We start from the raw sequence: 25,886 nt of genomic DNA on the forward strand, positions 1-25,886 counted from the left end.
CCGTGGTGAAGCTTTGAAGTACTTACATTTACGTAAAGAGAGATCGTTCCGGGCCATTCCGCCCACTCTTGCCTTCAAAGGCTTCAATAATGTTACTGTGGTAAAGGTCTGGGGCGATCCAAAGATGAGCAGATCACGCATTCGAAGCGGACCTCCACATATTGAATTTCAGCCGCCGCTCGCTATTGAGAATCGAGGTTCTTGCTGCCTCACCTCAAGCTACCGAGCATGATGATCATGCTGCTAAAACCTAGGTCGACCTCTGATGCCCGTCCGACTGCGTCATTACCGGCCAAATCACATCATGCAGTCGTATGTTGCGAGTTGTCACAAGCCTAATCTCCGTCTTTGATATTTTTTGCCAGCCTGCCAGTGAGCGCAGTGACCCAGGCTGAGCATATTGAAGAGGGTGCTCGGCATCCGAGTCCGCTGCAGTTTCTTACCCTCAAACATCATGCAGCCACCAGCGAAGGAAGTCGAGAGGCTTCTCGGGTATTGCTATCAGTGTTCTTTGAAATTCTTATCTCTAACGTTATTAATATCAGGCGCGGAGAGCCTTTTATCAACCTGTCCGTCTTATCTCTTGTGAAGTGTCCAGCCTCGATATTGCCCTCGTCCCACTCCATTCCCGAACGACATGCCGCATTGGACCGAACTTGCTGCAGAGAAGAAGCAGAGGCAGCTCAAGTCTATTCCACAAGAGTGGCTTGTATCCCCTCCCCCAGACTCTACTTTGGACGTGACTGGTTTCCCGGAGACGTGCGGCCTTCTAACTGCACGAGAAATTGAGATTACCAATACTTCGGTGGACGTTTTGTTGAAGAAACTTGCGTGTGGCGAATGGACAGCTATAGACGTTACCACTGCGTTCTACAAGAGAGCTATTGTCGCTCACCAGCTTGTGAGCCAATTTACGCGGACATGTGCTTGACGAGTGTGTATTAACTGGCTGACAAGGTCAATTGTTTGACGGAGATCTTTGTTGATCGCGCATTAGCCCGGGCGGCTGAACTCGATGATCACTTTAAACAGACAGGGAAGGTCGTTGGTCCCCTCCATGGGTTGCCAGTCTCTCTGAAGGATCAAATATGTATCAAGGGACTAGAAACTACCATGGGTAAGTAATGGTCGATGATTCCCTGGCCCCGACAAATTACGAGTCACTGGTATTAGGTTATATCTCGTGGATTGGGCGGTATGCAGAGAAAAATGCAGTACTCGTCGACGTTCTGATCGAGTGCGGAGCTGTGCCATTCGTTCGAACCAACCTTCCGCAGACAGTCATGGTGAGCACATCTTCAAAATGAAATGATCCATGTTGCTACTTGGGGGCTAAAGGTATCTTCAGTGGCCAGAATCCTTCAATAATATCTTCGGCCGGACAACTAACCCATATAACCGCTCTCTGACCCCTGGCGGGTCCTCGGGAGGAGAGGGCGCGTTGGTTGCCCTGAAAGGAAGCCCTTTGGGGGTGGGTTCTGATATCGGGGGGTAGGAAGGGGTTCGGAACTACGATTGGTAGAAACCTTCTGACGCCTTCTCCACAGTTCTATTCGTATTCCCTCCGCATTTTGCGGCTTATACAGCCTGCGACCGTCATACGGACGTGTGCCGTACTGTGGTGCCCTCAATTCCCTTGAGGGCCAGGATTCGGTTCACTCTGTATTTGGTCCTATGACAAATAGTGTCGGCGGGGTCAAAGCCTTCATGAAAGCTGTTGTCAATGCCAAACCATGGCTCAAAGATCCTCTTGCGGTTAGGAAGAAATGGCAAGAAGACGAGTACAATCTCGCAGACCATGGATCTGGCAAGGACTTATGCTTTGCGATCATGTGGGATGATGGCGTCGTCGTACCCCACCCGCCCATCAGGAGGTCTTTAGAAATCACCAAAGCGGCTCTAGAGAAGGCGGGCCACAAAGGTTTTTCTCGTGTAACTCCTCCGCTGAATCATACTCATTTGGCGATAGTTGTTGACTGGAAGCCCATAAAGCATAGGTTGCTCGCAGATACCACGGTAAGGAGTTATGTTTTTATAATTGTACTGCCTATCGACCTAGCAGCGCTGTGCAGCGGAACATTTGGAATGCCGCTTCCGCGGAAGACTACATGATCACGACCTCCGTTACAGGGGAACCAATAATTGCAACGATGGAACTAGATAGCTCTAATGTTGCAGCAGCACCCTTCCGTCCGAAGAAGATTGGTATCACCGCATACCAGCTCTGGCAAGTACAGAAACTGCGCGGAGATATCCGGAAAGAATATTTGGACCACTGGGAAGCAACGGTGTCAGAGACTGGCACCGGACGGCCTGTCGATGCTATCATCTGTCCGGCCTCATCGTATGCAGCAACCCCCCATGGGAAGAACAGGTCAGTCTGTACTTTCCGGAGTGGGGGACTATCATTGAGAAACGATGTGCAGATACACTAATTACACCACAGTTTGGAATGCGCTCGATTATCCCGCTGCGACTTTCCCTGTGACCACTGTTGACCCCACTCTAGATGTGAAGAAGCCTCGCCATGTTTTTTACGACGACTTTGATAAGGGTATTTACGACATGTGTGAGTACTCACTAGCACCCAACGATTTCTATATGGGCCGACGATTAATTCAGATGACCCGGAGACATTCAAGAACGCACCGATTTGCCTGCAACTCGTGGGTCGCACTCTGGAGGAAGAGGCGATCGTTAAAATGACGGAAATCGTCGATGGGGCACTGGCAGCCGCTAAATAAATTCAAGGCATACTTGTTGAGACAGAGCAATAATGAACGTAAGCTTTTGAAGACCCCTGCGACGAGTCAGACTGTCGCTTTCTGGTGTCGACATTCCCACTGCGACTTGTTTTTGTATTATACAGTCGTGTCAAATGTGAACACGCATGCAATGCAATGAGATTATAATGATGTATTACTGCATATATGGAAATAGGGTGCTGCAGCGTGCTGCGATCGGTGCTGCGACGAGTCTCATGTGCCCTCCACAATGCTTGCAGCACCAATTTTTGCCTAACACTCATCAGACACCAACATTTCCAGGCTGCCTGACTTATATGGTCAAACTAGAAATAGGTTTCAAACTTGTGAAAAAATATCTTTTGGTGGGCTGGTACATTCTAAGGGCACATTATATAGCACTTTTCTATCTATATGCGGAAGGCGCTTCTGTTAGAAGCGCAGCTTCTCCAAGTTTCTTTTTTTCACGCCCTTCCTTCCACAATTCATATCGAACTATTTACGCCATCTTATAGCCCTTGAAATTCTGCATTACCCGCCCCAAAGTCCGGTTCGAAATAATTGAATCTATGTTACATTTTGCCTTCAACCAAAACTACACCTTCCCACACCTTCCAGACTTTTTTCGAGCCTGCTATCCTCTCACCACGACCCCTGGCGACCTCGGCACACGTCAGGGTGCTTAGGACGTACCCAACGATAACCCCGCACCAAAAATTACGCCGCCCGCAGCTCTCGTTAGTGCGTTATGGCCTCAGCGTCGTCCTGGGTGGCCTGGGAGGTGGAGGATGTAAAGTTGAGTCCGTAACTCTTTTTCAGCGCACTCCACAAACTAATCCTTATGCTATCCTACTCTACAGTATCCTACAATTACCCCGCACCAAGAATTACGCCGCCCGGAGCTCTCGTTCTTGCGTTATGGCCTCAGCGCCGTCCTGGGTGCCTAGGGAGGAGGAGGATGTAAAGTTGAGTCCGTAACTCTTTTTCAGCGCACTCCACAAACTAATTTTTATGCTATCCTACTCTACAGTATCCTACAATTACCCCGCACCAAGAATTACGCCGCCCGGAGCTCTCGTTCTTGCGTTATGGCCTCAGCGCCGTCCTGGGTGCCTAGGGAGGTGGAGGATGTACAGTTGAGTCCGTAACTCTTTTTCAGCGCACTCCACAAACTAATTTTTATGCTATCCTACTCTACAGTATCCTACAATTACCCCGCACCAAGAATTACGCCGCCCGGAGCTCTCGTTCTTGCGTTATGGCCTCAGCGCCGTCCTGGGTGCCTAGGGAGGTGGAGGATGTACAGTTGAGTTCATAACTCTTTCGTAATGCACTCTCTGAACTCACAATTTTCTACTGCTACCCCACAGTGCTACGTGCAACTGGACGTTACCATGTCCCCTTGATACCTAGTTTATTAACGCTCATTGTATTACAGAGCCATATTCAAAGTTCTCACATTCCAACCCGACGTTCTGCACTCCCGTTTCTCCCTCTGCCCCACTTATTTCTTCATTTCAGTTATCAGATCGTATCTTTCAACAGGTTCTTTTTCTTCTTCTACTCTACAGACTCGTTCTCATAACATGTACAGTTACGCCTCATATTTTCAAATCTTATCTTCCTGTCGTCTTTTTTTTTGAAAACTGACCTAGTTTCATATCGTGTGGGACTCACACGAGCCAAAGGCGTGCAGGTGAGCAACTCGCATTGCACAGGTTAATTTCTCTGCCGAACTTAACCGAAACTGAATTCCCAACAGTGCTGCTACACCAGACCAGTCTGACATCTTCGGAGGTATGTAGGCGTGCGCCTCCAATTCAAACGGACTATAATCGGTGGTTGACAAAACGATTAGCGTTGAAAGTGCGTAGAGCACACACCCATGTCCTCATCCCCGTCGTCACACAATGAGGTCCAGCTCTCAAAAGATTTCTTCTGCACCCTCCTCGCTGAACTTTCCATACTCGTCTTTCAAGAGTTCGGTTGCCAAATCCGCCTATTCATCCATGGTGGCGCAGTGATGATCCTACACCCAAACCTCTCCACATCCAGTCGTCGACGAACTACCAGAGATATTGACTATATACGTCGTGCATTCGGGCATGAGTGGCGGAAGCGAGGGGTCTATGACGCTGAAGAGCGCTTACAGCGTTGCATCAATGCTGTTGCCGCCAAGTTTTACATTGGGTATGCGAATCCTTCTACCTTATCTCACACAATGCATTTATCGATCCATGCACCTCATAGCACCGACTGGATGAATGCAGACCCTGATGTAGCCCTCCCATTTGCCCACAAGTGAGTCACTCCACGATTGCCCACCACACATCTCACGATCCTCCTTCAGCTCACAAGGGCAGTTATACGACCCCATCTACCACGACTCCAAGCAGGCGAACAACATTGATATGAACACCGTCTATCAATCGCAAGGTCTCGTTGTCATTAGCGTCACCATGTTAGGGCGTGTTGCTCTCAAGCTCGTACGCTACAAGAAAGATGACCCCACTGACATTGTAGCCATGTTGCGCCACGGCACGAGACTCAACGGTGTCCAATGGACACCCCACATCATGGAGACGTGGATTAAGACCCTGCGCTGGCCCATGGGCTACAACACCTACAAACCCGAGCAAGCGCAGGAACTAATTCCACTCTGTAGGCTGTAGCGAAGGTAGCTTAGGTAGTTGCAAAACTACTCGTTGACGACGTATGCTTAGCTAGACTAGCACTTGCAACTTCACGATGGAGATCACGGAGGGCACATTAAATATTACGTTTCTGCATTTATGTTAATATAAGCCATACATAATCGTTGTTCGAGGAACAGAATCGTGTATATAGCATGATCCACTCCCCTGCGGACGGATCAGTCATATCGCCTACAGATTGGTCCAACTAAACCTACAGAACACTCACATCCTGCTAGGGTCAGTCTCATGTTGATCGGTTCTCTCATGCCGCAAACGACTTTCGAGTCAATCGCACTTGGCCCCCAATCGCGTCTGGGGTCAGCCAGATCTGGGAACAAGTAGTTATTTTCATCTTTGGCGTTGCATCAACCTCACCGTATCTCATAGTTTCGTCTCTACGATGGACTGCTTCTCAATCCAAATGTCCATCGCTTTCTTCATCAGCGACCAATGCAGCATTTCCTGCCACTCCTGTGATTTGGAGTGATTAAGTACCCGAGTAGACTGACCGCCGTACAAGGACGCATTGCCGGTACAAAAGGAATGATCAAATCGCTGATGAACCATCGACAATTTGGATGCGCGAATCAAAACGCCGATGGACCACCGACAATTTGGATACGCGAATCAAATCGCCGATGGACCACCAACAATTTAGATATGTGATTCACAGAATACACGACTCGCTAAGAGCGCCGGTGATGCAGTCGCGAAGCTTGTTACAATTCAAATTAAAAATGTGCAAATCGAACGAATGAAGATACTCACCCAGGTTGCCTGAAATTGACATAACCAGAAACACATGGTGGACCGGAGGCGGATATCGATTAGTCAAGATAGAAACCTGTATAAGTTTACTGAGCGTGCATCAAAGATTGAAAGGCAAATAACATACTTGAATAACCATACTGGCAAACATACCGCTATAGGTCGTAAAAAACAGGTTATAATGTTGGAAGATAAGCATACCAGGGCTAGAGACAACGACTAGGAATTGTGTGTACCTAAGAGACAGGTCACGCTAAAGAGACCATAATTAGGAACGGCGGGAGACCAAGCAGCGAGACGGTGCCTATTATATGTTATGTGAATGCATGTGATAAATACGAGAAAGGAAATGTGCTATGAGGATCACGACAGTGACATCCCTCGCGAATTACACGAGGAAGGTAAGGCACAAACAGGAGGTTTCCAAGGAAGGGATCGCTACGGTCTGTTCTAGTCACGTGCCGTGCTTAGTCACACTACATCCATTATTTTCATCAAGCACTCACCACCTCAACTCTTGCACGTCGATACATAATTCCAACACATGACAAGCGTCAACGCTTGGTGCACCTGATGAGCGTTAACGCTCATCACACCCTACGTTCGTCGAGCACCAACCAAACCGTTCTAAGTCTCCTGACCAGCGCTAACGCTTGCCAGTATCCCATGTCAACAAACGCCAACGCTTGCCAGTCTCAAGCTGGATGAACGCCAACAACGCCAACACTTGACTGAAACCTGTTCAAATCACCACCCTGGATTTCCTGCAACACCGCTGTCCTCAACGTTCACGCTAGCGTCAGCCAGCTGAACCATCGACGTAAACGCTGTCAGCATTCATATATGCGCTCAATTTCAATGGCTTATTTCACGCACACCAAGTCGACGACTCCCTTTGTCCGTTGAGTGGTACATCGCCATATCAGGTTTCGGAGTTTAAAATGCATCTTAGCATTAGCGAGCTGTATATTAGCGCAATCATAACTGCAACGCTCTGGCTACCAATATCCACGTAAGCTCTCTACGCATCAACTCGGTTTATGAACATACGCGTTGCCCAGTTTAGTTGTGATCCCGACCTCGCATAGAGCAATGGTTAGACAGTGCGTTACGCCTAAGCCTTGGAGTTAGGCAGCTCACCTTCATCAGTTGTACAAAGTTAGGATGCCCTCGTCCCAATTACCATGCCGGGGAAAAAGAAAAGACCCATGCCAACAAGTACCACAGCGCCTTCATCAATGTCTCATGGCAAGGGGAAACGTGTTCGTCGATCTTTCTTGCAATTCGCCCGCATATACTCACCTTTATACACACAGTGAAGATATCGAGGCATCCAGATGGGCGCTTCCATTGCCCATGCGGACGATACGATCATGCACGATACGACTACCACCGATTCGTCAAGCTTTTATCAAAAACCCCGCACCCTGACGATGCAGCGTTGGATTGTATGGACCCAGATGAAGGTAAACTCCCTCGTTAACTCACAGCTTTCCGCTCAAAAATCACACCTAACAACAGATCCATGCGCCGCTCAAGAGCCTGTGCACGTCCCTGACGTCAATACGGATTCCACACAGAATTACCATGACGATTCTGCAGAATCCCCCAACTACGTTGAGGCCCCCCTTCTTCAAGACACGAAGATTGACGCCGAACCATTACCCACCACTCACCCCCCCGTCAATTCAATACGTGCGGCTGTTGATACTCGCTCTCAAGCATTACACCAAGCCACGTCCTTCTCTCTAACCCGTACGTTCAATGGCACGTCCTTGACGACTGTCGGCCACACTACAACAATCCCCGGCGCACAAATCCACTGCGCTGATTATCAAGAGCTCGACTCTGCCGGCGAGAGCGATATCGGACCAGTCGATTCCGGAGATGACGATGACCCTAACGATCCACATGACGCTGATCCCTCGATGGATATCGACAAAGATAGTGGCCCTGCCGAACTCGGAGCATTTGCTCACACATGGGGCATCCATGTCGAACCCAAATTCAAACTCACCGTCTGCCTCGATTGTGGCATTAGCATTCCATGGGAGCATGTGTATGGTCACCGGCGCTCACACCATAAGCCCGCCGGCACTTCCAATAAATCGCTCCCATCCAAGACGAGCGTCTTGAACACCCTTCGCAGGCTAGGTGCCCACCTCCCCAAGCGTTTACCAACTAGTCCAGTCCCGCCGCTAGATGGTATGCGCATCATACCCGACTTAGTTAAGTGCACCATCGAACGTTGCACGTCCACTACACTGTTCACGTCGATGAAATCATTTCATAAACACTGCGTTATAGCTCACGGAAAACCTCCACTGGCGCTTCGTTTCCATGCCATCACTAACGGTCACCAGATTGGTGTCAGTAAGCACCTGATGTCGTACATCGAGGTAGCAAACTGCCACTCCATCACGGACACGGATGCCCTCGGGGCCATTCTCGCCCACGTTGAAAAATGTGGGCTGTACACTAGGGACACCACATACAAGCCTGCGGTCAACAAGCGTCCCAGGGGGCCCCTTTTAGCCCAGACCAACTGGGAGCAGTGTATCAAGAACGTCGACCTCAAGTGCCTCCGCGAAACGGCTTTGAAGCCTGAAAACCAACCTGAGTTCGACTACCTCATCCAGGAAACGCAAAGCTACTACAGGTTCATCGCAGCCAACCTCGGACGACTATCAACGCTTACTCTTCGGGCCCTTGTGTCCACCAGCCCGTCTGGTGACACGGAGAAAGCACCATTTCGCCGTCCACAGGAAGACCCCACGCTCGAACGATACGCCAATTTCATGTCCAGATTCATCATCTTCCTCATTCGTCATCTTTGCCAACCCATCGATAACTTCGACGTGCCTCTGCATCCGCAGCACTGTCATTATCTGAAGGAACTATACGCCCTCCTCAAATCGTCCTCGAAGCATAACTCTGTCGATTATATAGCACTTTTCTATATGGGTCATGGTTAAGAAGGGGTCGTTTCAAGACATTTCACAAATATAATCCTCCACTGGAACTGTTCCACTGGAGGGTCACAGAGTACCAGGGTATCGACAACAATGATCTCTACTGGAACCGTTCCACTGGAGGGTCACAGAGTACCAGGGTATCGACAACAATGATCTCCACTGGAACCGTTCCACTGGAGGGTCACAGAGTACCAGGGTGTCGACAACAATGATCTCCACTGGAACCGTTCCACTGGAGGGTCACAGAGTACCAGAGTATCGACAACAATGATCTCCACTGGAACCGTTCCACTGGAGGGTCACAGAGTACCAGGGTGTCAACAACAATGATCTCCACTGGAACAGTTCCATCGGAGGCTCGACTCCATGACAAGACAAAGACATTATGTAAGCTAATACCTGATCAACTAATTGATGAAAACCAATGTCGTAGCCCTCGTCAAGGGGAGTCCATCCATAGTCTAATGACATCAATAGGATAAGATCCTAATGAATTATAAGCAAAATACTCGAAATCGAAGGGTTCAACAAAGCAACTCAACCGTGGGAACTACTCCGATAAAAATGCAAAAATCAAGCAAAATCAAGCAAAGTCTGAACGAGGATTTGACCCGGGCCATAAGGATAAGGATAAGGAATACGATAGTCAAGACTACGATAGCAAAAAATCAAGAAAACAAGCAAAAGACAAGGATAAGGATCACGACGGTCAAGACTACGATACGATAAGCAAGTCAAGGATAAGAAACGCGATAGTCAAGACTACGATACGATAAGCAAGTCAAGGATAAGAAACACGATACCATAGTCAAGACAAGGATAAGAAACGCGATAGACTACGATACGATAACTTACGATAACAATACGATAGTCAAGGATAAGGATAAGGATAAGCAGGGCAATCATATGTTAGACCGTCCCCACCCACCCCCCCGTTAGCTCTCTCGTCGTCTCGTATAAAAACGTATTCTCTCGGTGTCTCGCTTCTCGGTTAGATAGCTTAGCAACACACTACAATACACCACAATACAATACCCCAGCAAGACAAGCAATACAACAGCAATAACTCAGGCAAAATCAACCAACACAATACCAAAAAAATTCTAAGGGCACATTTGTAACCTGGTATTGGTTACACCCAGGTTATGGCTAGCCAAAAGAGCACAATCTGGGCATTTCTGAACATGTCAAAAATGCGCAGAACAGGGGAGGTCAGATCTGGGCATTTCTCAACATGTCAAAAATGCCCAGAACAGGGGGGGGTCAGATCTGGGCATTTCTGAACATGTCAGAAATGCGCAGAACAGGGGAGGTCAGATCTGGGCATTTCTCAATGTGTCAAAAATGCCCAGAACAGGGGGGGGTCGGATCTGGGCATTTCTCAACATGTCAAAAATGCGCAGAACAGGGGAGGTCAGATCTGGGCATTTCTCAACATGTCAAAAATGCCCAGAACAGGGGGGGGTCAGATCTGGGCATTTCTCAACATGTCAAAAATGCCCAGAACAGGGGAGGTCAATTCTGGGCATTTCTCAACATGTCAAAAATGCCCAGAACAGGGGGGGGTCAGATCTGGGCATTTCTCAACATGTCAAAAATGCCCAGAACAGGGGAGGTCAATTCTGGGCATTATGAAAGCAATTCAACCGTGGGAACTACTCCGATAAAAATGCAAAAATCAAGCAAAGTCAAGCAAAGTCTGAACGAGGTTTCGACCTGGGCCATAAGGAAAAGGATAAGGAATACGATAGTCAAGACTATGATAGCAAAAAATCAAGAAAACAAGGAAAAGACAAGGATAAGGATCATGATAGTCAAGACTACGACACAATAAGCAAGTCAAGGATAAGAAACGCGATAGTCAAGACTACGATAAGGAAGTCAAGGATAAGAAACGCGATAGACTACAATACGATAACTTACGATAACAATACGATAGTCAAGGATAAGGATAAGGATAAGCAGGGCAATCATATGTTAGACCGCCCCCACCCACCCCCCCGTTAGCTCTCTCGTTGTCTCGTATAAAAACATATTCTCTCGGTGTCTCGCTTCTCGGTTAGATAGCTTAGCAACACACTACAATACACCACAATACAATACCCCAGCAAGACAAGCAATACAACAGCAATAACTCAGGCAAAATCAACCAACCCAATACCAAAAAAATAGCAGAAATCACCCAAAATGAACCCAAGTCTGAACAACATTTTCGCCTAAGCCTGCCCCTCACATCAAGCAAAATCAAGCCATGCAATACCAAAAAAATACCAAAATGAACCCAAAACCAAGCCCAGTCCTGACAAGGTTTTCGCCTAAACCTACCCCTCACATCAACCAAAATCAACCAACACAATACAAACAAAAATACCAAAAATCAAGTAAAGTCAAGCCCAGTCCTGACAAGGTTTTCGCCTAGACCTACACCTCAGATCAAGCAAAAATCAACCAAAGTCAAGCCCAGTCCTGACAAGGTTTTCGCCTAAACCTACGCCTCAGATCAAGCAAAAATCAACCAAAGTCAAGCCCAGTCCAAACAAGATTTTCGCCTCACCCTACGCCTCAAGATCAAGCAAAATCAACCAACACAACGCCAAAAATCAAGCAAAGTCAAGCCCAGTCCTGACGAGGTTTTCGCCTCACCCTACGCTTCAGATCAAGCAAAATCAAGCAACCCAATACCAAAAAAATACCAAAAATCAAGCAAAGTCAAGCCCAGCCCTGACAAGGTTTTCGCCTTCGCTTACGCTTCAGATCAAGCAACACAATAGCAAGAAAATATCAAAAATCAAGCAAAAATCAAGCAAAGTCAAGCAAAGTCTGAACAAGGTTTTCGCCTCAGCCTACGCATCAGATCAAGCGACACAATAGCACAAAAATAGCGAAAATCAAGCAAAGTCAACCCAAGTACAAACAAGGTTTTCGCCTCACCCCACGCCTCAAATCAAGCAAAGTCAAGCAAAGTTGAAACAAGGATGAGGATGAGCAATACAACAGTCAAGACTACAATAGCAAAAGACAAGGACAATGATAAGAAACGCCACGCCACGCCACGCCATACCCCACAACAACCAAGTCAAGTCAAGGACAACAAACACAACAGACCACCATACAATAAAAACGCAAGACAATACGATAACAATACAATAGTCAAGGATAAGGATATCAGGGCTCGCCATACGTCAGCATTCTTGAATCGCCCCCACCCCCCCACCCGTTAGCTTTCTCGTCGTCTCGGATAAAAACGTATTCTCTCGGTGTCTCGGTTAGAGGTACCATACAACAGCCAGACAAGCAAGGCAATAGACTACAATAGTCAACCCAAGCATAAGGAATACAATACAAATACAATACAAAACCGCAATAGATCACAATACACCGCAATAGTCAACACAAGGACAACAAATACAGCACAATACCAAGACAACACAATACCCCCAAAACGGCCAAAATAAACCAACCCCAGAGCCATAAAATAGCAAAAATCAAGCAAAATCAAGCCCAGCCCAAACGAGGTTTTCGCCTTCCCCTACCCCTCAGATCAAGGGACACAATAGCAAAAAAGCATCGAAAATCAAGCAAAGTCAAGCCCAGTCCAAACAAGGTTTTCGCCTTTCCCTACCCATCGCAACAGCAAAAAAATAGCAAAAATCAAGCAAAGTCAAGCCCAGTCCAAACAAGGTTTTCGCCTTCCCCCACCCTTCACCCCAGACAAGATCAACCGTTCCATCAGCAGAAAAAAAACAGCAAAAGTCAAGCAAAATCAAGCAAAGTCCAAACAAGGCTTCAACCCAGACAAGGAGTGAAACAGTCAAGACCACCACAGCAAAAAAATCAACAAAACAGGCAGAAGACAAGGATAAGGATAAGGATCACAACAGTCAAGACTACGATAAGGAAGTCAAGGATAAGAAAAGCAATACCATAGGACACAATACGACAGTCAAGACAAGGATAAGAAACGCAACAGACTACGATAGACCACCATACAACAATATGCGATAACATACAATAACATACAATAACAATACAATAGTCAAGGATAAGGACAAGCAGGGCAATAATATCTTAGATCCCCCCACCCCCCCGCCCATTAAAGCTTAGAAACCCACCGCCCCCCCGTTAGCTTTCTCGTCGTCTCGGATAAAAACGTATTCTCTCGGTGTCTCGGTTAGAGGTACTATACAATAGTCAAGACAAGCATAAGGAATACCATACAATACTACACAATGCAACAGCAAGACAACCAATACAATACCAACACACTACAATACCAATAAAACAGCCAAAATAATCCAACACCAGAGCCATAAAATACCAAAAATCAAGCAAAATCAAGCCCAGTCTGACCAAGGTTTCGTCCTCGCCACGCCTCACAACACAACACAATACAATACACTCAACAGCGCAAAAAAACCAAAACTCAAGCAGCTAACATTCGCAACTAAAATAGCCAAAAATCCCGCAAAAATCAACCCCAGTCTGACCGAGGTTTTGCGCCTAACTTACCCTCAGACAATAGCAAAATCAGCCCAGTCCAATGCGCCTAAATACCCATCAAGCAAAATCAAGCAAATAAGCCCAGTCTGCACGAGGTTTTCGCCTAAACTTACCCATCAAATACAAAAAATACAGCAAAATAAACCCTAGTCTGAACAAGGTTTCGTCCTCAGCCAACGCATCAAATACACAAATCAAGCAAAATCAAGCCCAGTCTGAACAAAACTCTGACCTTCGCCACCCATCACTCCAGACAAGATCAAGCAGAATCAAGCAACACAAACACAAAAAAAAACACAAAAATCAAGCAAAGTCAAGCAAAGCGTGAACGAGGTTTTGACCTGGGCCATAAGGATAAGGAATGTGATAGTCAAAGACTACGATAGCAAAAAATCAAGAAAACAAGCAAAAGACGAGGATAAGGATCACGATGGTCAAGACTACGATAAGGAAGTCAAGGATAAGAAACGCAATACCATAGGATACGTCGTGATAGTCAAGACAAGGATAAGAAACACGATAGACTACGATAACATACGATACGATACGATAATGATAACTTACGATAATAATACAATAGACTACGATACTATACAATAACGTACCATACGACAACGATACAATAGTCAAGGATAAGGAAAACCAGGGCAAATAATATTTTAGCTTGCCCCCACCCCCCCGCCCTGTTAGCTTTCTCGTCGTCTCGGATAAAAACGTATCGTCTCGGTGTCTCGGTTCTTGGCACTACACAATAGCAATACAAGCATAAGGAATACAATACGCTACAATACAATACCATAGCAAGACAAGCAATACAACAGCATATAATCAAGCAACGCCAGAGCCAATAAATAGCAAAAATCAAGCAAAATGAAGTCAAGTCTGAACAAGGTTTTCGCCTTCGCCTACCCATCAGATCAAGCAACAAAACAACCAACAAATAGCAAAAATAATGCAAAATGAAGCCCAGTCCAAACCAGGTTTTCGCCTTAACCAACGCATCAGAGCATCAGATCAAGCAAGACAATAGCAAAAAAACCCAAAAATCAAGCAAAGTCAACCCAAGTCCGCACCAGGTTTTCGCCTTTCCCTACGCAACACAATAGCAATTAAATAGCAAAAATCAAGCAAAGTCAACCCAAGTCCGCACGAGGTTTTCGCCTAATCCTACGCATCAGATCATGCAAAGTCAAGCCACACAATAGCAAAAAAATAGCAAAAATCACGCAAAATCAAGCCCAGTCCAACCGAGGTTTTCGCCTCAGATCAAGCAAAATCAAGCAAAAATCAAGCAAAGTGAAGCCCAGTCCTGACGAGGTTTTCGCCCAAACCTACACCTCAGATCAAGGAAAATCAAGCAAGACGATAGCAACAAAAATAGCAAAAATCAAGCAAAGTCAAGCAAAGTCTGAACGAGGTTTTCGCCTCAGCCTATGCATCAGATCAAGCAAAAATCAAGCAAAATCAAAACGAGGTTTTGACCTTGACCCACGCATCAGCCCAGACAAGGATAAGGATAAGCAAAACAATAGTCAAGACTACAACAACAACAAACAGCAAAAGACGAGGATAAGAAACACCACACCACAGACTATGACAACCAAGCAACCAGGTCAAGTCAAGGATAAGAAACGCCATACCATAGGATACGATAAGATACGATACGATAGTCAAGTCAAGGATAACAAACACGATAGACTGCCATACAATACCACACGATAATGATACAATACAAGAACAATACAATACAATACAAGAAAAATGCAATACAATACAACAACTCATTCTAAGGGCACATTTGTAACCTGGTATTGGTTACACCCAGGTTATGGCTAGCCAAAAGAGCACAATCTGGGCATTTCTGAACATGTCAAAAATGCGCAGAACAGGGGAGGTCAGATCTGGGCATTTCTGAACATGTCAAAAATGCGCAGAACAGGGGAGGTCAGATCTGGGCATTTCTCAATGTGTCAAAAATGCCCAGAACAGGGGGGGGTCGGATCTGGGCATTTCTCAACATGTCAAAAATGCGCAGAACAGGGGAGGTCAGATCTGGGCATTTCTCAACATGTCAAAAATGCCCAGAACAGGGGGGGGTCAGATCTGGGCATTTCTCAACATGTCAAAAATGCCCAGAACAGGGGGGGGTCAGATCTGGGCATTTCTCAACATGTCAAAAATGCCCAGAACAGGGGAGGTCAATTCTGGGCATTTCTCAACATGTCAAAAATGCCCAGAACAGGGGAGGTTGAATCTGGGCATTATGAAAGCAATTCAACCGTGGGAACTACTCCGATAAAAATGCAAAAATCAAGCAAAGTCAAGCAAAGTCTGAACGAGGTTTCGACCTGGGCCATAAGGAAAAGGATAAGGAATACGATAGTCAAGACTATGATAGCAAAAAATCAAGAAAACAAGGAAAAGACAAGGATAAGGATCATGATAGTCAAGACTACGACACAATAAGCAAGTCAAGGATAAGAAACGCGATAGTCAAGACTACGATAAGGAAGTCAAGGATAAGAAACGCGATAGACTACGATACAATAACTTACGATAACAATACGATAGTCAAGGATAAGGATAAGGATAAGCAGGGCAATCATATGTTAGACCGCCCCCACCCACCCGCCCGTTAGCTCTCTCGTTGTCTCGTATAAAAACATATTCTCTCGGTGTCTCGCTTCTCGGTTAGATAGCTTAGCAACACACTACAATACACCACAATACAATACCCCAGCAAGACAAGCAATACAACAGCAATAACTCAGGCAAAATCAACCAACCCAATACCAAAAAAATAGCAGAAATCACCCAAAATGAACCCAAGTCTGAACAACATTTTCGCCTAAGCCTGCCCCTCACATCAACCAAAATAAAGCCATGCAATACCAAAAAAATACCAAAATGAACCCAAAACCAAGCCCAGTCCTGACAAGGTTTTCGCCTAAACCTACGCCTCACATCAACCAAAATCAACCAACACAATACAAACAAAAATACCAAAAATCAAGTAAAGTCAAGCCCAGTCCTGACAAGGTTTTCGCCTAGACCTACACCTCAGATCAAGCAAAAATCAACCAAAGTCAAGCCCAGTCCTGACAAGGTTTTCGCCTAAACCTACGCCTCAGATCAAGCAAAAATCAACCAAAGTCAAGCCCAGTCCAAACAAGATTTTCGCCTCACCCTACGCCTCAAGATCAAGCAAAATCAACCAACACAACGCCAAAAATCAACCAAAGTCAAGCCCAGTCCTGACGAGGTTTTCGCCTCACCCTACGCTTCAGATCAAGCAAAATCAAGCAACCCAATACCAAAAAAATACCAAAAATCAAGCAAAGTCAAGCCCAGCCCTGACGAGGTTTTCGCCTTCGCTTACGCTTCAGATCAAGCAACACAATAGCAAGAAAATATCAAAAATCAAGCAAAAATCAAGCAAAGTCAAGCAAAGTCTGAACAAGGTTTTCGCCTCAGCCTACGCATCAGATCAAGCGACACAATAGCACAAAAATAGCGAAAATCAAGCAAAGTCAACCCAAGTACAAACGAGGTTTTCGCCTCACCCCACGCCTCAAATCAAGCAAAGTCAAGCAAACTTGAAACAAGGATGAGGATGAGCAATACAACAGTCAAGACTACAACAGCAAAAGACAAGGACAATGATAAGAAACACCACGCCACACCATACCCCACAACAACCAAGTCAAGTCAAGGACAACAAACACAACAGACCACCATACAATAAAAACGCAAGACAATACGATAACAATACAATAGTCAAGGATAAGGATATCAGGGCTCGCCATACGTCAGCATTCTTGAATCGCCCCCGCCCCCCCACCCGTTAGCTTTCTCGTCGTCTCGGATAAAAACGTATTCTCTCGGTGTCTCGGTTAGAGGTACCATACAACAGCCAGACAAGCAAGGCAATAGACTACGATAGTCAACCCAAGCATAAGGAATACAATACAAATACAATACAAAACCGCAATAGATCACAATACACCGCAATAGTCAACACAAGGACAACAAATACAGCACAATACCAAGACAACACAATACCCCCAAAACGGCCAAAATAAACCAACGCCAGAGCCATAAAATAGCAAAAATCAAGCAAAATCAAGCCCAGCCCAAACGAGGTTTTCGCCTTCCCCTACCCCTCAGATCAAGGGACACAATAGCAAAAAAGCATCGAAAATCAAGCAAAGTCAAGCCCAGTCCAAACAAGGTTTTCGCCTTTCCCTACCCATCGCAACAGCAAAAAAATAGCAAAAATCAAGCAAAGTCAAGCCCAGTCCAAACAAGGTTTTCGCCTTCCCCCACCCTTCACCCCAGACAAGATCAACCGTTCCATCAGCAGAAAAAAAACAGCAAAAGTCAAGCAAAATCAAGCAAAGTCCAAACAAGGCTTCAACCCAGACAAGGAGTGAAACAGTCAAGACCACCACAGCAAAAAAATCAACAAAACAGGCAGAAGACAAGGATAAGGATAAGGATCACAACAGTCAAGACTATGATAAGGAAGTCAAGGATAAGAAAAGCAATACCATAGGACACAATACGACAGTCAAGACAAGGATAAGAAACGCAACAGACTACGATAGACCACCATACAACAATATGCGATAACATACAATAACATACAATAACAATACAATAGTCAAGGATAAGGACAAGCAGGGCAATAATATCTTAGATCCCCCCACCCCCCCGCCCATTAAAGCTTAGAAACCCACCGCCCCCCCGTTAGCTTTCTCGTCGTCTCGGATAAAAACGTATTCTCTCGGTGTCTCGGCTCTCGGTACTATACAATAGTCAAGACAAGCATAAGGAATACAATACAATACTACGCAATGCAACAGCAAGACAACCAATACAATACCAACACACTACAATACCAATAAAACAGCCAAAATAATCCAACACCAGAGCCATAAAATACCAAAAATCAAGCAAAATCAAGCCCAGTCTGACCGAGGTTTTCGCCTAAACTCACGCGTCAAATAACACAACCAATACAATACCAATCAAACAGCCAAAATAAACCAACACCAGAGCCATAAAATAGCAAAAATCACGCAAAATCAAGCCCAGTCTGACCGAGGTTTTCGCCTAAACTTACCCATCAAACAGCAAAAATACAGCAAAATCAAGCCCAGTCCAAACAACATTTTCGCCTAAACTTACCCATCAAATAGCAAAAATAAAGCAAAATAAAGCCCAGTCTGACCGAGGTTTTCGCCTAAACTTACCCATCAAATACAAAAAATACAGCAAAATAAACCCTAGTCTGAACAAGGTTTCGTCCTCAGCCAACGCATCAAATACACAAATCAAGCAAAATCAAGCCCAGTCTGAACAAAACTCTGACCTTCGCCACCCATCACTCCAGACAAGATCAAGCAGAATCAAGCAACACAAACACAAAAAAAAACACAAAAATCAAGCAAAGTCAAGCAAAGCGTGAACGAGGTTTTGACCTGGGCCATAAGGATAAGGAATGTGATAGTCAAAGACTACGATAGCAAAAAATCAAGAAAACAAGCAAAAGACGAGGATAAGGATCACGATGGTCAAGACTACGATAAGGAAGTCAAGGATAAGAAACGCAATACCATAGGATACGTCGTGATAGTCAAGACAAGGATAAGAAACACGATAGACTACGATAACATACGATACGATACGATAATGATAACTTACGATAATAATACAATAGACTACGATACTATACAATAACGTACCATACGACAACGATACAATAGTCAAGGATAAGGAAAACCAGGGCAAATAATATTTTAGCTTGCCCCCACCCCCCCGCCCTGTTAGCTTTCTCGTCGTCTCGGATAAAAACGTATCGTCTCGGTGTCTCGGTTCTTGGCACTACACAATAGCAATACAAGCATAAGGAATACAATACGCTACAATACAATACCATAGCAAGACAAGCAATACAACAGCATATAATCAAGCAACGCCAGAGCCAATAAATAGCAAAAATCAAGCAAAATGAAGTCAAGTCTGAACAAGGTTTTCGCCTTCGCCTACCCATCAGATCAAGCAACAAAACAACCAACAAATAGCAAAAATAATGCAAAATGAAGCCCAGTCCAAACCAGGTTTTCGCCTTAACCAACGCATCAGAGCATCAGATCAAGCAAGACAATAGCAAAAAAACCCAAAAATCAAGCAAAGTCAACCCAAGTCCGCACCAGGTTTTCGCCTTTCCCTACGCAACACAATAGCAATTAAATAGCAAAAATCAAGCAAAGTCAACCCAAGTCCGCACGAGGTTTTCGCCTAATCCTACGCATCAGATCATGCAAAGTCAAGCCACACAATAGCAAAAAAATAGCAAAAATCACGCAAAATCAAGCCCAGTCCAACCGAGGTTTTCGCCTCAGATCAAGCAAAATCAAGCAAAAATCAAGCAAAGTGAAGCCCAGTCCTGACGAGGTTTTCGCCCAAACCTACACCTCAGATCAAGGAAAATCAAGCAAGACGATAGCAACAAAAATAGCAAAAATCAAGCAAAGTCAAGCAAAGTCTGAACGAGGTTTTCGCCTCAGCCTATGCATCAGATCAAGCAAAAATCAAGCAAAATCAAAACGAGGTTTTGACCTTGACCCACGCATCAGCCCAGACAAGGATAAGGATAAGCAAAACAATAGTCAAGACTACAACAACAACAAACAGCAAAAGACGAGGATAAGAAACACCACACCACAGACTATGACAACCAAGCAACCAGGTCAAGTCAAGGATAAGAAACGCCATACCATAGGATACGATAAGATACGATACGATAGTCAAGTCAAGGATAACAAACACGATAGACTGCCATACAATACCACACGATAATGATACAATACAAGAACAATACAATACAATACAAGAAAAATGCAATACAATACAACAACTCATTCTAAGGGCACATTTGTAACCTGGTATTGGTTACACCCAGGTTATGGCTAGCCAAAAGAGCACAATCTGGGCATTTCTGAACATGTCAAAAATGCGCAGAACAGGGGAGGTCAGATCTGGGCATTTCTGAACATGTCAAAAATGCGCAGAACAGGGGAGGTCAGATCTGGGCATTTCTCAATGTGTCAAAAATGCCCAGAACAGGGGGGGGTCGGATCTGGGCATTTCTCAACATGTCAAAAATGCGCAGAACAGGGGAGGTCAGATCTGGGCATTTCTCAACATGTCAAAAATGCCCAGAACAGGGGGGGGTCAGATCTGGGCATTTCTCAACATGTCAAAAATGCCCAGAACAGGGGGGGGTCAGATCTGGGCATTTCTCAACATGTCAAAAATGCCCAGAACAGGGGAGGTCAATTCTGGGCATTTCTCAACATGTCAAAAATGCCCAGAACAGGGGAGGTTGAATCTGGGCATTATGAAAGCAATTCAACCGTGGGAACTACTCCGATAAAAATGCAAAAATCAAGCAAAGTCAAGCAAAGTCTGAACGAGGTTTCGACCTGGGCCATAAGGAAAAGGATAAGGAATACGATAGTCAAGACTATGATAGCAAAAAATCAAGAAAACAAGGAAAAGACAAGGATAAGGATCATGATAGTCAAGACTACGACACAATAAGCAAGTCAAGGATAAGAAACGCGATAGTCAAGACTACGATAAGGAAGTCAAGGATAAGAAACGCGATAGACTACGATACAATAACTTACGATAACAATACGATAGTCAAGGATAAGGATAAGGATAAGCAGGGCAATCATATGTTAGACCGCCCCCACCCACCCGCCCGTTAGCTCTCTCGTTGTCTCGTATAAAAACATATTCTCTCGGTGTCTCGCTTCTCGGTTAGATAGCTTAGCAACACACTACAATACACCACAATACAATACCCCAGCAAGACAAGCAATACAACAGCAATAACTCAGGCAAAATCAACCAACCCAATACCAAAAAAATAGCAGAAATCACCCAAAATGAACCCAAGTCTGAACAACATTTTCGCCTAAGCCTGCCCCTCACATCAACCAAAATAAAGCCATGCAATACCAAAAAAATACCAAAATGAACCCAAAACCAAGCCCAGTCCTGACAAGGTTTTCGCCTAAACCTATGCCTCACATCAACCAAAATCAACCAACACAATACAAACAAAAATACCAAAAATCAAGTAAAGTCAAGCCCAGTCCTGACAAGGTTTTCGCCTAGACCTACACCTCAGATCAAGCAAAAATCAACCAAAGTCAAGCCCAGTCCTGACAAGGTTTTCGCCTAAACCTACGCCTCAGATCAAGCAAAATCAACCAAAGTCAAGCCCAGTCCAAACAAGATTTTCGCCTCACCCTACGCCTCAAGATCAAGCAAAATCAACCAACACAACGCCAAAAATCAACCAAAGTCAAGCCCAGTCCTGACGAGGTTTTCGCCTCACCCTACGCTTCAGATCAAGCAAAATCAAGCAACCCAATACCAAAAAATACCAAAAATCAAGCAAAGTCAAGCCCAGCCCTGACGAGGTTTTCGCCTTCGCTTACGCTTCAGATCAAGCAACACAATAGCAAGAAAATATCAAAATCAAGCAAAATCAAGCAAAGTCAAGCAAAGTCTGAACAAGGTTTTCGCCTCAGCCTACGCATTCAGATCAAGCGACACAATAGCACAAAAATAGCGAAAATCAAGCAAAGTCAACCCAACTACAAACAAGGTTTTCGCCTCACCCCACACCTCAAATCAAGCAAAGTCAAGCAAAGTTGAAACAAGGAAGAGGATGAGCAATACAACAGTCAAGACTACAATAGCAAAAGACAAGGACAATGATAAGAAACGCCACGCCACGCCACGCCACGCCATACCCCACAACAACCAAGTCAAGTCAAGGACAACAAACACAACAGACCACCATACAATAAAAACGCAAGACAATACGATAACAATACAATAGTCAAGGATAAGGATATCAGGGCTCGCCATACGTCAGCATTCTTGAATCGCCCCCACCCCCCCGCCCGTTAGCTTTCTCGTCGTCTCGGATAAAAACGTATTCTCTCGGTGTCTCGGTTAGAGGTACCATACAACAGCCAGACAAGCAAGGCAATAGACTACAATAGTCAACCCAAGCATAAGGAATACAATACAAATACAATACAAAACCGCAATAGATCACAATACACCGCAATAGTCAACACAAGGACAACAAATACAGCACAATACCAAGACAACACAATACCCCCAAAACGGCCAAAATAAACCAACCCCAGAGCCATAAAATAGCAAAAATCAAGCAAAATCAAGCCCAGCCCAAACGAGGTTTTCGCCTTCCCCTACCCCTCAGATCAAGGGACACAATAGCAAAAAAGCATCGAAAATCAAGCAAAGTCAAGCCCAGTCCAAACAAGGTTTTCGCCTTTCCCTACCCATCGCAACAGCAAAAAAATAGCAAAAATCAAGCAAAGTCAAGCCCAGTCCAAACAAGGTTTTCGCCTTCCCCCACCCTTCACCCCAGACAAGATCAACCGTTCCATCAGCAGAAAAAAAACAGCAAAAGTCAAGCAAAATCAAGCAAAGTCCAAACAAGGCTTCAACCCAGACAAGGAGTGAAACAGTCAAGACCACCACAGCAAAAAAATCAACAAAACAGGCAGAAGACAAGGATAAGGATAAGGATCACAACAGTCAAGACTACGATAAGGAAGTCAAGGATAAGAAAAGCAATACCATAGGACACAATACGACAGTCAAGACAAGGATAAGAAACGCAACAGACTACGATAGACCACCATACAACAATATGCGATAACATACAATAACATACAATAACAATACAATAGTCAAGGATAAGGACAAGCAGGGCAATAATATCTTAGATCCCCCCACCCCCCCGCCCATTAAAGCTTAGAAACCCACCGCCCCCCCGTTAGCTTTCTCGTCGTCTCAGATAAAAACGTATTCTCTCGGTGTCTCGGCTCTCGGTACTATACAATAGTCAAGACAAGCATAAGGAATACAATACAATACTACGCAATGCAACAGCAAGACAACCAATACAATACCAACACACTACAATACCAATAAAACAGCCAAAATAATCCAACACCAGAGCCATAAAATACCAAAAATCAAGCAAAATCAAGCCCAGTCTGACCGAGGTTTTCGCCTAAACTCACGCGTCAAATAACACAACCAATACAATACCAATCAAACAGCCAAAATAAACCAACACCAGAGCCATAAAATAGCAAAAATCACGCAAAATCAAGCCCAGTCTGACCGAGGTTTTCGCCTAAACTTACCATCAAACAGCAAAAAATACAGCAAAATCAAGCCCAGTCCAAACAACATTTTCGCCTAAACTTACCCATCAAATAGCAAAAATAAAGCAAAATAAAGCCCAGTCTGACCGAGGTTTTCGCCTAAACTTACCCATCAAATACAAAAAATACAGCAAAATAAACCTAGTCTGAACAAGGTTTCGTCCTCAGCCAACGCATCAAATACACAAATCAAGCAAAATCAAGCCCAGTCTGAACAAAACTCTGACCTTCGCCACCCATCACTCCAGACAAGATCAAGCAGAATCAAGCAACACAAACACAAAAAAAAACACAAAAATCAAGCAAAGTCAAGCAAAGCGTGAACGAGGTTTTGACCTGGGCCATAAGGATAAGGAATGTGATAGTCAAAGACTACGATAGCAAAAAATCAAGAAAACAAGCAAAAGACGAGGATAAGGATCACGATGGTCAAGACTACGATAAGGAAGTCAAGGATAAGAAACGCAATACCATAGGATACGTCGTGATAGTCAAGACAAGGATAAGAAACACGATAGACTACGATAACATACGATACGATACGATAATGATAACTTACGATAATAATACAATAGACTACGATACTATACAATAACGTTACCATACGACAACGATACAATAGTCAGGATAAGGAAAACCAGGGCAAATAATATTTTAGCTTGCCCCCACCCCCCCGCCCTGTTAGCTTTCTCGTCGTCTCGGATAAAACGTATCGTCTCGGTGTCTCGGTTCTTGGCACTACACAATAGCAATACAAGCATAAGGAATACAATACGCTACAATACAATACCATAGCAAGACAAGCAATACAACAGCATATAATCAAGCAACGCCAGAGCCAATAAATAGCAAAAATCAAGCAAAATGAAGTCAAGTCTGAACAAGGTTTTCGCCTTCGCCTACCCATCAGATCAAGCAACAAAACAACCAACAAATAGCAAAAATAATGCAAAATGAAGCCCAGTCCAAACCAGGTTTTCGCCTTAACCAACGCATCAGAGCATCAGATCAAGCAAGACAATAGCAAAAAAACCCAAAAATCAAGCAAAGTCAACCCAAGTCCGCACCAGGTTTTCGCCTTTCCCTACGCAACACAATAGCAATTAAATAGCAAAAATCAAGCAAAGTCAACCCAAGTCCGCACGAGGTTTTCGCCTAATCCTACGCATCAGATCATGCAAAGTCAAGCCACACAATAGCAAAAAAATAGCAAAAATCACGCAAAATCAAGCCCAGTCCAACCGAGGTTTTCGCCTCAGATCAAGCAAAATCAAGCAAAAATCAAGCAAAGTGAAGCCCAGTCCTGACGAGGTTTTCGCCCAAACCTACACCTCAGATCAAGGAAAATCAAGCAAGACGATAGCAACAAAAATAGCAAAAATCAAGCAAAGTCAAGCAAAGTCTGAACGAGGTTTTCGCCTCAGCCTATGCATCAGATCAAGCAAAAATCAAGCAAAATCAAAACGAGGTTTTGACCTTGACCCACGCATCAGCCCAGACAAGGATAAGGATAAGCAAAACAATAGTCAAGACTACAACAACAACAAACAGCAAAAGACGAGGATAAGAAACACCACACCACAGACTATGACAACCAAGCAACCAGGTCAAGTCAAGGATAAGAAACGCCATACCATAGGATACGATAAGATACGATACGATAGTCAAGTCAAGGATAACAAACACGATAGACTGCCATACAATACCACACGATAATGATACAATACAAGAACAATACAATACAATACAAGAAAAATGCAATACAATACAACAACTCATTCTAAGGGCACATTTGTAACCTGGTATTGGTTACACCCAGGTTATGGCTAGCCAAAAGAGCACAATCTGGGCATTTCTGAACATGTCAAAAATGCGCAGAACAGGGGAGGTCAGATCTGGGCATTTCTA

At 44.8% G+C, this 25,886-nt stretch overlaps 4 protein-coding genes across 4 annotated transcripts; all 4 read left to right on the forward strand.

The window, feature by feature from the left end:
• Nucleotides 1–389: 389 nt before the first annotated feature.
• BJ212DRAFT_462653 (general amidase) lies at nucleotides 390–2,926 on the forward strand. Its single transcript, XM_041343274.1, has 9 exons — nucleotides 390–492; nucleotides 546–901; nucleotides 958–1,117; nucleotides 1,174–1,286; nucleotides 1,349–1,491; nucleotides 1,548–2,016; nucleotides 2,073–2,374; nucleotides 2,427–2,569; nucleotides 2,623–2,926. Exons 2-9 carry the CDS (start codon nucleotides 638–640, stop codon nucleotides 2,742–2,744), a joined length of 1,716 nt encoding a protein of 571 aa, XP_041190780.1. The 5' UTR covers nucleotides 390–492; nucleotides 546–637; the 3' UTR covers nucleotides 2,745–2,926.
• A 1,703-nt stretch (nucleotides 2,927–4,629) lies between these two features.
• On the forward strand, nucleotides 4,630–5,416 carry BJ212DRAFT_1301589 (uncharacterized protein; the record flags this gene model as incomplete). The annotated part of the gene is made up of 3 exons (XM_041333148.1): nucleotides 4,630–4,934; nucleotides 4,995–5,045; nucleotides 5,095–5,416. The coding sequence occupies 3 exons, from the start codon at nucleotides 4,630–4,632 to the stop codon at nucleotides 5,414–5,416; spliced, it is 678 nt and encodes a 225-aa protein (XP_041190781.1).
• Nucleotides 5,417–7,545: 2,129 nt separating this feature from the next.
• BJ212DRAFT_1483237 (uncharacterized protein) lies at nucleotides 7,546–9,183 on the forward strand (the record flags this gene model as incomplete). Its single annotated transcript, XM_041340588.1, has 1 exon — nucleotides 7,546–9,183. The coding sequence occupies one exon, from the start codon at nucleotides 7,546–7,548 to the stop codon at nucleotides 9,181–9,183; it is 1,638 nt and encodes a 545-aa protein (XP_041190782.1).
• Nucleotides 9,184–16,590: 7,407 nt separating this feature from the next.
• Nucleotides 16,591–17,086, forward strand: BJ212DRAFT_1483238 (uncharacterized protein; the record flags this gene model as incomplete). The annotated part of the gene is made up of 2 exons (XM_041340589.1): nucleotides 16,591–16,696; nucleotides 16,815–17,086. 2 exons carry the CDS (start codon nucleotides 16,591–16,593, stop codon nucleotides 17,084–17,086), a joined length of 378 nt encoding a protein of 125 aa, XP_041190783.1.
• Between the last annotated feature and the right edge of the window lie 8,800 nt (nucleotides 17,087–25,886).

This window comes from Suillus subaureus (assembly GCF_016647635.1).
Source record: "Suillus subaureus strain MN1 chromosome Unknown BJ212scaffold_26, whole genome shotgun sequence".
NCBI lineage: Eukaryota > Fungi > Basidiomycota > Agaricomycetes > Boletales > Suillaceae > Suillus > Suillus subaureus.